This window comes from Tasmannia lanceolata, unplaced genomic scaffold (genome assembly GCF_043159265.1).
Source record: "Tasmannia lanceolata isolate RefF3 unplaced genomic scaffold, GAP_Taslan_0.1 ptg000048l, whole genome shotgun sequence".
NCBI classification, from domain to species: domain Eukaryota; kingdom Viridiplantae; phylum Streptophyta; class Magnoliopsida; order Canellales; family Winteraceae; genus Tasmannia; species Tasmannia lanceolata.
In genome coordinates this window covers 1,671,269-1,684,893 of record NW_027518725.1, presented here as the reverse complement: position 1 = coordinate 1,684,893, position 13,625 = coordinate 1,671,269, and the positions used below count along the sequence as shown (strand labels likewise).

The following is a 13,625-nucleotide window of genomic DNA, read 5'->3' as shown; positions in this document are numbered from 1 at the left end:
ATCAATAAAACACAGCTTCTCATCTTGCCGAAGGTCTTCCTTGAGAAGAATAAAATCGAGGGGGAGATTGGTTTTGGACATTTTAGAATAGGATAAGCAGTCTTTGAAGGGGAATAGTGAAGAGGGTTTTGATGGGTTTTGGGAGATTTTTGTTCCAATAGAAGAATAAGCGATTAAGGAACGATAATGGGGTTTTCTGGATGATGCTACCGATGATAGGTAAGGGGGGCAAAAGAGGGAGGAAATAGCTCCTACCATTTTTTTGTCCTGTTTTTTTTCTACATTGAATCGATGGGGATTTAAGGAATTAGGGAGGGGTCTCTCTCTGCAAACATGAACCGTTGTGAGACCAACCACACCCACACACACTCCCCCCCCCCCCCCCCCCCCCATATATATATATAGAGAGAGAGAGAGAAAAGATTGTGCGCTCAACCGTTTTCTCTCTACTGTGCGGTCGAAGAGAGAGGCTTGCTCTCATTGGCTAAGAGAGTGGGCCCAAGAGGCGACGAAAAGACGACTGTAAGTCTTATTTTTCTCTCCCGTACGAAACCAAAATCCAAAAAAATATCGATTTGGATTTGATGCCTTTATTTTTTCGTACGGGTTTCATACCAAAAACCCAAGAAAGAAATCGGTTCAGCTTTTATCTCCTTCCTCTCTTCTCGCTGAAAGCTGTGACAGTGGAAGAAAAACCCACCCAAAATCGTACCTCGCCGTCGCCCAAAACCCTTCTCCGGCCGCCCCCTAAGGTTAGTTTCTTGTAACTTTTCTCTTTTTTTCTCTTTTTTTTTTATAAAAATGAAAATCAAATAACGTAGGGAGAGGGTTTCATTGTGAGGAGGGTTTCATTCCTGTAGAAAGAAAAAAAGAGAAGATGGTAAGGTTATTTTACTTTTTTCTTGGTAGTTTTCTCGGTAATTGTCATATTTTATTACAATCATTTGGTATTGTTTAGGTAATTTTTCTACTTTGCATCCTTTTTGCGGTAATTTTTCATTTCAAACTTAGTATTTCTACAATTCTTTGCCAAATCTGTAATGATTACTTCTCTTTTTATTATCGTTTATTGCTAGCCACCTTTGCCCGTAAGTTACTTCACCCAATCTTTGCAGCTAAGGAGGGGCTACAAGCTGAAAAATAGCCCCGGAGAAGGTGGCTAGCAAATCCCTAAAAAGTGATATAAATATTGGGAAATGTTATCAGCGCTACTGTATTTTGATGAATGCACTCCTCACTTTATTGAAAGTACGGTAAGGCCCGCCCCATAGGATGATCCAAACCGTCCATTAGATGGGCCACAGCCTAAATAGGCCGTGCCCAAAAATTCATTTCCATAGGTTGATCCTAACCCTCCGTATGAGGAGAAAGAGTATTTGTTGTTAAAGCTGCTGAAGCAAAGAAACCCAAATCGATTCCGACGATTCATACGGTTTCTCCTCCCACAGGTTAGCAAAAAACCCCAAATCATTTCCATAGGCTGATCCATGCGTATGAGGAGAAAGAGTATATCTTGTTAAAGCTGCTGCAGCAAAGAAACCCAAATCGATTTTGACGATTCCGACGGCTTCTCCTCCACAGGAATCGTCGGCTTCTCCTCCACAGGTTAGCAAAAAAACCCCAAATCGATTCCGACGGCTTCTCCTCCCACAGGTTAGCAAAAAAACCGAAATCGTCGAGCAGCAGCACCAAAGGAAAAAAACCCAAATCGAAGCCGACGGCTTCTCCTCCCACAGGTTACCAAAAAAACCCAAATCGAAGCACCAGCAGCAAAGAAAAAAAACCCAAATCGAAGCCGACGATCCATCCGACGGAAACGCTCGAACGATCTTCTCCTCCCACAGGTTAGTGCCTTCTTCCTCTTTTCCTCCTTTTTTTTATTTTTTCTCCCTACGGATTTCTCTGTAAAGAAGAGGGTTTTTCCTTTTCTTTTCTTTTTTTGCCTAAGGATTTCTCTGTAAAGAAGAAATTTCTTTGCTACGGTTTCAGCTTTATTTTAACTTCTCTCTCATTTTCTATCTCTTTGCTGCAAAAATCTTTCAGAAATTTTTGATTTTTGATTTTTGAATTTTTCAGCAGGAAAAAACCAAATCCTCGAGGTCTCGAAGCCGACGATCGTCCCTACCCAGCCGGAAAACCCAAAACTCCCGTCCCCTCCGACGATGGGTTTTTTCAATTCTGCTCAGTTTGTATGATTATAGGATCAGATGAACTATTTGTGACGGGCCCTACCAAACATAAGAACCATATCTAAGTAGAAGAGGAAGTTGACCCGGCAGAAGTTGTTGACGCTAGTGAATATCCGTGAGAGCTGGTCTCCTCTTCCCCTTTTTGTACGCACCCAGTACTGCCATGTAAATAGGCATGAAGGACAACATCTGCCTCCTGCCTAGTCCCATATGATTGATAACAAGCTCCACTGAACTTGTTGACCTGAAGATGGCAATCCTGCCAATTTTTAAGATCGTTCGAGCGTTTCCGTCGGATGGATCGTCGGCTTCGATTTGGGTTTTTTTTCTTTGCTGCTGGTGCTTCGATTTGGGTTTTTTTGGTAACCTGTGGGAGGAGAAGCCGTCGGCTTCGATTTGGGTTTTTTTCCTTTGGTGCTGCTGCTCGACGATTTCGGTTTTTTTGCTAACCTGTGGGAGGAGAAGCCGTCGGAATCGATTTGGGGTTTTTTTGCTAACCTGTGGAGGAGAAGCCGTCGGAATCGTCAAAATCGATTTGGGTTTCTTTGCTGCAGCAGCTTTAACAAGATATACTCTTTCTCCTCATACGCATGGATCAGCCTATGGAAATGATTTGGCGTTTTTTGCTAACCTGTGGGAGGAGAAACCGCATGAATCGTCGGAATCGATTTGGGTTTCTTTGCTTCAGCAGCTTTAACAACATATACTCTTTCTCCTCATACGGAGGGTTAGGATCAACCTATGGAAATGAATTTTTGGGCACGGCCTATTTAGGCTGTGGCCCATCTAATGGACGGTTTGGATCATCCTATGGGGCGGGCCTTACCGTACTTTCAATAAAGTGAGGAGTGCATTCATCAAAATACAGTAGCGCTGATAACATTTCCCAATATTTATATCACTTTTTAGGGATTTGCTAGCCACCTTCTCCGGGGCTATTTTTCAGCTTGTAGCCCCTCCTTAGCTGCAAAGATTGGGTGAAGTAACTTACGGGCAAAGGTGGCTAGCAATAAACGATAATAAAAAGAGAAGTAATCATTACAGATTTGGCAAAGAATCGTAGAAATACTAAGTTTGAAATGAAAAATTACCGCAAAAAGGATGCAAAGTAGAAAAATTACCTAAACAATACCAAATGATTGTAATAAAATATGACAATTACCGAGAAAACTACCAAGAAAAAAGTAAAATAATCTTACCATCTTCTCTTTTTTTCTTTAATCTTACCATCTTCTCTTTTTTTCTTTCTACAGGAATGAAACCCTCCTCACAATGAAACCCTCTCCCTACGTTATTTGATTTTCATTTTCATAAAAAAAAGAGAAAAAAAGAGAAAAGTTACAAGAAACTAACCTTAGGGGGCGGCCGGAGAAGGGCTTTGGGCGACGGCGAGGTACGATTTTGGGTGGGTTTTTCTTCCACTGTCACAGCTTTCAGCGAGAAGAGAGGAAGGAGATAAAAGCTGAACCGATTTCTTTCTTGGGTTTTTGGTATGAAACCCGTACGAAAAAAATAAAGGCATCAAATCCAAATCGATATTTTTTTGGATTTTGGTTTCGTACGGGAGAGAAAAATAAGACTTACAGTCGTCTTTTCGTCGCCTCCTGGGCCCACTCTCTTAGCCAATGAGAGCAAGCCTCTCTCTTCGACCGCACAGTAGAGAGAAAATGGTTGAGCGCACAATCTTTTCTCTCATATATATATATATATATATATATATATATATATATATTGGGAAAGTGATTGTGAGCGGCCCTTATATGAGGTGACCGCTAAAAACATGGTGGGCCCACATTTTTGGGGTGATCCAAACCGGTCATTTGATAGGCCCTGACTTAGATAGAGGGTGCCCAAAAAATCAGCTACATAGGATCATCCCAACCCTTCAAACTGTGGAGGTGAAAGAGGGGAAAATTGGCGGGTATAAATTTGTTCACTTACCCGTCCATTTTCCCCCTCTTTCACCTCCACAGTACGAAGGGTTGGGATAATTCTATGGAGCTGATTTTTTGGGCACCCCTTATCTAAGTCAGGGCCTATCAAATGACCGGCTCGGATCACCCCAAAAATATGTGCCCACCATGTTTTTAGCGGTCATCTCATATAAGCTTATATGAGGGGCCGCTCACAATCACTTTCCTCTATATATATATATATATATATATATATATATATATATATATATATATATATATATATATATATATATATATATATATATATATATTCGTGCGCTCAAGCTCTAATAAGGAATGGTGCGCTTGAGTGCACCATTCACATGGGTCCCACAATTTCTGTGAGGATCCAAACCATTCATTTGCAAGAGCCTATCATAGATAAGGTGTGTACCAAAAATCAGCTCCATTGAATCATCCTAACCCCTCCAAAAGTGGAGGGCAAAAATGGGCAGATTTGTGGTCTGTCCATTTTGACCTCCACAAATGGATGGGTTAGGATGATCCTATGCAGCTGATTTTTTGTACACACCCTATCTATGTAAGGGCCTTTCTAGTGAATGCTTTGGATCATCCTAACAATGTGGGCCTCAATGGTTTTTGAGCTCAAGCTCACGAATATGTTCCAACGCTCAAGCTCGCAATCCTTTTCCTATATATATATATATATATATATATATATATATATATATATATATATATATATATATATATATATGCAACATGAACAGTTGGTGGGCCCAACAATTAATTTGTTGAAATCTTTGAACAGCCCCACCCATATTTTTTTCAAAATAAAGTGAACGGCCCACACCTTAGGATGATCCAAGCCGTCCATTTGATGGGCCACAGTTGCCCCCAAAATATCATTTCTATAGGATGATCCTAGCCGTCCGGTCTAAAGAGAAACTGCATATTATGGAAACCTCTATAGATCGGAGGGTTGCTATCATCCTATGGAAATGATTTTGGGGACACAACCTATTTACGTTGTGGCCCATCAAATGGACGGCTTGGATCAGCCTATGGTGAAGACCGTACACTTCATTTTTAAAAATATGGATGAGGCCTACAATTGGACCTTAATGTTACTATATGGTCCACACCATAGGATGATCCAAACCATCCATATGATGGGCCACAAGGTAAATAGGTTGTGCCCCCAAAATCATTTCCATAGGATGGTTGCAACCCTCCAATCATAGAGGTTTCCAGAATATGTAATTTCTATTTAGATCGGAGGGCTAGGATTAGCCTATGAAAATGATATTTTGGGGCGCAACCTATTTACATTGTGGCCCATCAAATAGACGGTTTGGACCATCCTATGATGAAACCTATTTGATGGGCCAAACTGAGCCGCGAGATTGCCTTGCAAATCCCTTTAATAACTTGGGATTTGCTAGCGTCCATGGCAGAAGGCATTTCGCGGATGGTTTGTTGCGTGTGAGGAAAAAAAAAACAAAAAAACTTTCGGTATGTGACAGAGTTGAAGATTGTTTCCAAAGCTCAAACTACCGGCTCATATAAATAATAAGTAAAAGGCGCGCGGAAACAATACAAGACAGATGAAACAATCTAATCGCAATGGCCGGAGGTATGTTCCGCATTAATTTAGAATTAAATAAAGTTTACAGATAGATGAAACAATTAACTGGGCATATTTAGATGGAGATCGCGGAGGAGTTAGAGCCCTCTAGCTAGCATTTTTTTGTAGTTTTCAATGGAGTCGAGCCGTTGGATTTGAAGTTGTTGCTTGAATCTCCTGATGAATGCCTCTGCACACTCATTTATATCATCTGACTCGCGATCGATCTTCCTCACCTCCACAAATGCCTTTTCTCTAGCATGGGACCTCTTAGGTGGATCTCCTCCTTCTTCTTCTTTAGCCTTGGGTTGGATAGGAGTCATGGAGCTTTTCTTCATCTTTCTTTGGTTAAGAAGGTGGCCGGGTGTGATCTGATTTCTTCAAAGAGCTTTTATCTTTGCCAATGCCTTTGAGAAGAGATGTATAAAACAGCATGCTTGAAGTGCAAGACTTTGATTTGTTTTATAGGGGATCAAGTCAATATATATGTTATTTGAGTAAAAAGCCGCCTTCTGTGACTAATTGAAGCCTAATTTGGTTTATTATATTATTATTAAGGTAATTAGGCAGACGCATGTGGTGCAGGTGCAGTCGGAAACGTGTGGCTGTGGAAACACAAAAAGGAACCTTAAACGTGGTTTGTTGAAACCTATAGGAAAATATATTAATCATATGGCTTTGAAAATAATCTTTAGGGATTTGCTAGCCTCCTTCGTAGAAAGCACCTTTGAGCCATACCTTTGCATGTGATGACAGCCATGGCAGTGAATAAGACAAAATCTATCAAAAGTCAACGGAGATATCTGTTAAAAGTCAACATTGTGTAGTTAGGTATGTGTCAGAGGTGTCTCCCACAACAGGCTTACGTGTTCCTTTACATTTTCATTGATTGTGACTTTTTTAATTTTTGGAAATGTGGTCAAACGATACCTCAAAATATCTGAGATACTGAGATGGATCCCTTGAATTTCAAACTTGTCAAAAGGGTTCTATTTTGCTCTTCCTGACAAGATTTTTGACCGATCCCTTCCACCCTCAAAACACACATTAAGACATAAAAAAAGGATAAAAAAGTGTTCCCTTCTTTTTCTACCAACCATTTACCTTCCCAAGTCCCCATTAACGCCTGGAACAAAAAAGAAAAAAGAAAAATGTTAGTTTTATTTTTATCCTCTCAGGGATTGTGCTTGTAACCCCTAATATCTCATTTAATGTGTTTGATAATTCTATCTTTTTATGATGGTGTATTAAGGGTTTATAAGCCTTACTATTGAGTTGAACCCTTGCTATGTATTTCATAACTGCCGTGATTAGGGTTGTCTAAGGGTTTATAAGGGTTGAAAAGTGTTATTAATGTTTGATGGCCCTACCATTGAGTTGAACCCTTGCTAGGTATTTCATAACTGCCGTTAATGGGGTTGTCTAAGGGATTATCCAAAAATAATCCCTTATTTTTTTGCTTTGATAATCCCCAAGAAAACCCTCATTTAGGTACTGGAAACCACCTTTTAGTCTATGACCCTATTTTATTACAATCTGTCCAATTGAAAACACCCTAGATAAGCTCCATTAAGCCACAACTTTATAACCCTTTTTAAAGTTTTGAAATTTATGTTGTAGAGTTTAGAACCACTGTGTAAAATTATAGAAAAATGCCCGAATCAATGGTTTCTCTTTTTTTACACTATGATGGACATTTGAAGGAAAAGGTTTCTTGGGACTATGTCGGGGGGAGGAAAACATTGTTATCGGTTTCCCGCCGAATTAATTTTGATGAATTTCAAAGTGCAATCCACAGAAGAATTAGTATAACAGAAATGAATGTTTTACTATCGATCAAATGTCGATACCTTGGTTGATCCATATGTAATCACTTTAATCAACATTGATGATGATGATGTTCTTCAAACAATGTTGAGGATGTTTGACAGAGACATGTTCAATTCTGTGATAATATACATAACGAAAACCATAAGTGAGAACGGTATTAATTCATTGAATCCGTCAATGTTTCCCTCATACAATGTTTGTATTAGTAGAACCTCTATTAATCATAACATTCCATCTACTTCGATTCCGCTCCAAGAACGTGCACACGAACGGAAAAATGTCACTTTGCCCGCGTTTTGAAGTGGAGTTGCAAAAAGACTACGAAAGTGAATTTGTAAGTGAAGAGATCCTTGATACCAGTATAGGAGGTGGTCCAGGAGAACGCAGCATAAGGTACTTTTGTTCTTTGGTAATCTTTCAAGACTTCCATAGTTTAAATTATGAATTAATCATATGGATTGAAGCTGATTATATATTTCCGAACTATACAGGTCTCGATTTGACTTAAATGAAACATTGGCAAGTGGTTTACATGCTAACCATGTTACCGGAGGTATAGATGAGTTACAAAATGTTAGAGATCAACGCAGCATAAGGTATTTTTGTTCTTTAGTAATCTTTCAAGACTTCCATAGTTCAAATTATGAATTAATCATATGGATTGAGGCAAATTATATATTTCCGAACTATACGGGTTTCGATTTGACTTAAATGAAACATTGACAAGTGGTTTGCATGCAAACCATGTTACCAGAGGTATAGATGAGTTACAAAATGTTGGAGATCATGAAGTGGGCATCAATAATGTTTTTGAAAATGATTTCTGTGTAAGGGGTTTAGATTATGAAGAAGAAAGAAATGATGATGATGATGATGATTATGAGGAGGAGGAAGTGGAGGACGAGGATGATCATCATGAAAACATTGTTGTTAGTCCAACCGCTCAGCCTATCAACGGAGGCTTCAACGAAGGCTTTCGTATCAGAGGGAGTACTCCTATCAGAGGTGGTATTCAATCGGTTCTGAGTGACAGTAGTGGGCCAATGGAAGTAGATGTCATGTTTGTTGGAGCCCAAGAGATAGAAGCCGATACATTAAAATTTGACCAGTTAACAGTTGAGGCAATGTTTTATGACATGAGACACTTCAAGAAGGTTGTTCGAGAATATGCTAATTGACAGAGATTCATCTTTAAGAAGGCAAAGTCATCACGCAAAAAAAGTACTCTGTTCGATGCAAGGAAGATGGTTGCAAATGGCGTATAACGGGTGTGAATCATATGACTTTTGTGGTAGTGAAATCGTTTGTTGCCGACCATACGTGTACAGCTAAAATAAGGGGCAATGATCACCCTCTCGTTACAGCAGCTTGGGTAGCTAAGACATGTTTACGTTTATTCGCTCGCCCAGATGACGTCCGTAGAATGATCATAAGAGAATATATCAAGATGCATTGGGATATAACTATTAGCTATTGGAAAGCTTACAATGCGATGAACATCATACTTGAGATTAAGTGTGGGAATGTCGATGACTCTTACCGCATATTGCCCACATTTGCAGTTGAGATAATAGGCCTCGAAGCTACATGCGTGTTTTTCGACATAGAGATTTACGTCCAAGGGGAGATGATAAATTTGCTAGCTTATTCTGGACATTTGGTCCCTGCGTACATTCTTTTCGGATATTGAGACCTATAGTTTTGGTGGATGGAACACATCTGCGAGGGAAATATCTAGGAATCTTATTGATTGCAATCGGTGTTGATGGTAACAACGGTTTATATCCATTAGCATTTGGGGTGGTAGAGATGGAGAATGAAGATAGTTGGGAGTGGTTTCTGAAGATGTTGAAAAGGCATGTATTGCCAGAGCAGATGAATGTATTCACTATATGCTCTGATCAGCAGAAGGGGTTATTGTAGGCAGTACCTACAGTATTTCCCAATTGTTATCATAGTTATTGCATGTGTCACCTCGCTGCCAACTTTCGGTCCGACTTCAAAGAACTTCTACTTGAGAAATTGTTATGGAGAGCTGCAAGGACAGTGAGCGAGAGTGTTTTCAAAGAAACAATGGAGAAAATTAAGGCAAAGAATGAACGCGCATATAAGTGGATAAGTAACATTCCGAAAGAAAACTGGACTAGTTTTTATTTCAAGGGGGATAGGTATGATGTATTGACTACGAATGATCGGAGTGTTTCAACTCTGTCTTGAAGGATGTCAGAAAATTGCTGATTGCATCATTGGTAGAGCACACTCGACATCAGACTACCCAGTCATTCAGAAGCATCAGAAATTAGGTAGTAGTTGGCACACAAAGTTGACTCATTACGCAGAAGAACGTATAGAGTCATCACTGAGGGAGAGTTGCCAATATACAGCTTATCGAGTAGGGACTCATGAATTCGAAGTCAAGTCCCTTTAAACTACAGATTCCGTCAATTTGATAATTCGAACGTGTAGTTGTCATGCCTTCCAAACATATGGACTTCCGTGCGGACATGCAATCACAGCCATTAACATCACGTAATTCGGTCCATACGATTACTGCGATGAATGTTTTGATGTAGAGAGGTATCGGGATACATACGCTGAGGTTGTGCACGCAACACTAGATCGGACACAATGGCATGAAAGTCCCGAACCGTTGATGACAATATTACCACCGCTTGTGAAGCGACCGCCTGGAAGGCCACGTACGAGAAGAACGGATCGTGAGTTGAAAAGTGGATTACATTACAAGTGCACCCAATGTCGACAACTTGGTCACAATAGAAGAAGTTGCAAAGAACCTCCCGTCGTCGGACCGAACCTCGGCGAAATTGCTATTGGACCTTCTACACCAATACTCACGAGGTCGGGCGTACCTTGTCAAGCTCCCTTCTTTGTGTAAGGGTGTGGGTTTTTTTGAGGAGAAATTGTATATGATTTTTTTTATGTACTCTTACGAATGTTTTTGTTATTTTGTAAACAGTGGTTGTATTCAGATACACTTATAAATATTTTGGAGTAGAAGTCACCCTATTTTTGAAATGGTAACAGATCAATTGCTGAGTTATTACAGTGGGTCCCACAGTTTGGCATAACTCGGCCTGATATGGTCAAGTAATAATAGAGGTCCCCTCCATCCCTGGTAATTTCTAAATTTTCATATGTGATACTCCCATTTCATCTCTTGGTCACCCCATTTTCATATGTGATACTCCCATTATCCTTTACCTGGTAACCCCTTCCAGGCCCAACAGACATGAGCCGAAAATTTTCCAGGTGAGATAACCCTATTTCATCTCTTGGTCACCCCATTTCCATATATGATACCCCCATTTTCCTTGACCCGGTAACCCCTTCCAGGCCCAACAGATAAGAACCGAATATTTTTTAAAATAAACAAAACCGCCTGAAGGGTATTTAGGTAAAAAAACATGTCAGGAAAAGTAAAATTGACCCATTTCACAAATTTGAAATGTTGGCTACAGTTTCACTATTTCCGCTATTTTTTGGACCCTTTTGACCAAATTTCCTTAATGTTTTTTTTGGTAAAAGTATGGAATTGAAAAATAGGTCTTAAATTTCCAACTTTTTTTTACATACAAAAAAATGATTTAAACCAACTATATTCAATTTTTATTTAGAGGTACTTCAATTTATGGTAATATCGCTCAAAATTAACCATAATCATATGATTACTGTCTACATTGTGGAAAGAAAAAAAAAAAACTTTATGCAAAATATAAGAAAAATCCATCAGAAATGTTTTTCTTGCTATCCAAGTAGGGCCCAAAACACTTTTTTTTTCATTTTTGCAATATACTCGACCTGGCGGTTTTCATGACATTGATATCTTAAAACCGAAAAACCTATTTTGATCTCCTAAATGTCCCATAGGTGCAACTAGGGCTGCAACTTGAGCCGGGTTTTACCCGACCCGCATCGACCCGACCCGAAAATAACCTGGGTCGGGTTGATGTTTCTTGGGTCTTGGGTCGAGCCGGGTTTAGAAACACAAAGCCCGCATGAATCTCGGGTCGAGCCGGGTTTGAAGGGGCCCGACCCGACCCGACCCGAGATACTTAAGCTTTATAATATGTAAAAGCCAAAAACAGGACTCTTTCCAAACCAGGGCCTCTTTCCATCTTCGTTTTATCTTTTCCCACTTTGGTACTAGGGTTTCATTGTTTCAAGAGTAGAGAATCAAGGATGGAGCTTCACACGATCGAGCCTCACTCTTCTTTCACCTTGTTTCTGATCTCTTTTCTCTCAATGATTTTGATTTCTTCACCATTGATCTACTGTCTTTGATTTCATTTCTATCTTTGATAGATCGATCTACAAGTGCTAAGGATGCCATGATGTGGGCACTCTCACATGTGATTAACAAGGGAGATCTCCTTACTCTTCTTCATATCATTCCACCTCACAAATCTCAAAGAAACCCCCTCTCCTCTGACTCTTCACCTCACCTTGCCAACTCTCTTGGATCTCTTTGCAAGGCCTTCAAACCAGAGGTAATGTAAACAGAATGGAAAACACAAGGGGATACTGGATTTTTTTCTTTTTTTTGGGCCATCTTCTACTTTCTTACTAGATTCTCTTTTTGTTCAAAAAAAAAATGCCCACATTTTCCAGATGGGTTTTTGTATTCTCATTTTGTGTTCTGGTTTAAGGACTAGTAAGAACCACATTTCTAATCAATTTCTCCTAGATCTCTTGTCTTGAATGGTTTTCCTTCTTATCACATCAAAAAATTGATAAGTTCATTGACCCTTTACTATTATTCTATTCCCATTTTGATAACTTTGTTTACTTCCTGTGTGGGTTTTTTAATCCATCAGGTGGAAGTTGAAGCTCTGGTTATCCAAGGACCCACATTAACCATTGTCATCAGCCAAGTCAAGAAACTTGAAGCTTCTGTTTTGGTCTTGGGTCAGAAGAAGCCTTCTCTAATCAATTGGTAAAAGCCTTTGTTTCACTTTTCATTATAATTAGATCTTGATCTGTGGCTTCTCTGTCCATCCACCCATAAATAGAAGGGAAAGATTGTAGTTTTTGGGTTACTTATCTGAGATCTTATTGAAGCATTTTAGATCAAATGTTGTTGAGATTTTCTTGTTGTTTTGCAGTTTCTTCAAGAGCAGCAATGAGGATTTCGTGGAGCAATGCATCAATAATGCAGAATGTCTGACATTGGGTGTTAGAAAACAGAGCAGGGGCATTGGTGGATACCTCATCAGCACTTGATGGCAGAAGAACTTCTGGCTCCTTGCTTAGTAGACGGTATAACATTTGACAAAAGACCCACATTTCAGCATGCAACCTTTGTACAAAAAGTTTAGATCTTTGCTCAGAAAAATTGAATCAAGAGTTGATATCTTGGTTACTATGTCATCTCTCAAATCCAATTCCTAACATAGTTTCTTATTCAGTATTAAATTATGATGTTGGCATGCTATGTGAAAATTCTGATAAATATCTACCAATCAAAATGTCATGGCAAAGAACCTTTCAACTAATCAAATGGAAGGAAATAGAAAGCAATCATCAGCTCAAATGCTTTCCCTATATTAGAAGAGCAGTTCCATTACATTAGCTCACTCTTTACAACAATTAAAACCATATTATTGTGCCTTTAAACCTTAATCATCTAATTTAACATTTACAAGCGGGAGCATCTCCATCCGTTTTCGAGGGGTTCCTGGCAGTTTCTGAGAGAGATTGTGCCTCACGTATCCGTAGATAGTACAGCCGAGGAGTGTCACTCCACATCCGAAAGCATTTAAAATCGGAATTGGGTTTCTAAAAATCAGCCATGATACTATGACAGCGACTGAGTCAAGACATCTAGTATGTTTAATTTCATTGCATAGCCTGCAATTTCGTTCATTTTTTGTTTTTTATGGTCATCTTCTTTGTGTCATTGAAGAATAGACTCATTATTAATCTCTTATCTTTGCCCAACTTTCCATAACTCATTGTTGATTTTTCCTCAATGTGAGCCCGTAAAAGAAATATTTCATGTTTAATTTTTAATTTCTTTTGGTGAAAATGATTGCTTGCCCATTC

At 39.4% G+C, this 13,625-nt stretch overlaps 1 protein-coding gene across 1 annotated transcript; it reads left to right on the top strand.

Annotated features, from left to right (window-relative positions):
* Positions 1-11,514: 11,514 nt before the first annotated feature.
* LOC143864273 (uncharacterized) lies at positions 11,515-13,022 on the top strand. Its single transcript, XM_077375186.1, has 3 exons — positions 11,515-12,070; positions 12,398-12,516; positions 12,686-13,022. The coding sequence occupies exons 1-3, from the start codon at positions 11,912-11,914 to the stop codon at positions 12,801-12,803; spliced, it is 396 nt and encodes a 131-aa protein (XP_077231301.1). The 5' UTR covers positions 11,515-11,911; the 3' UTR covers positions 12,804-13,022.
* The last annotated feature ends 603 nt before the right edge of the window (positions 13,023-13,625 follow it).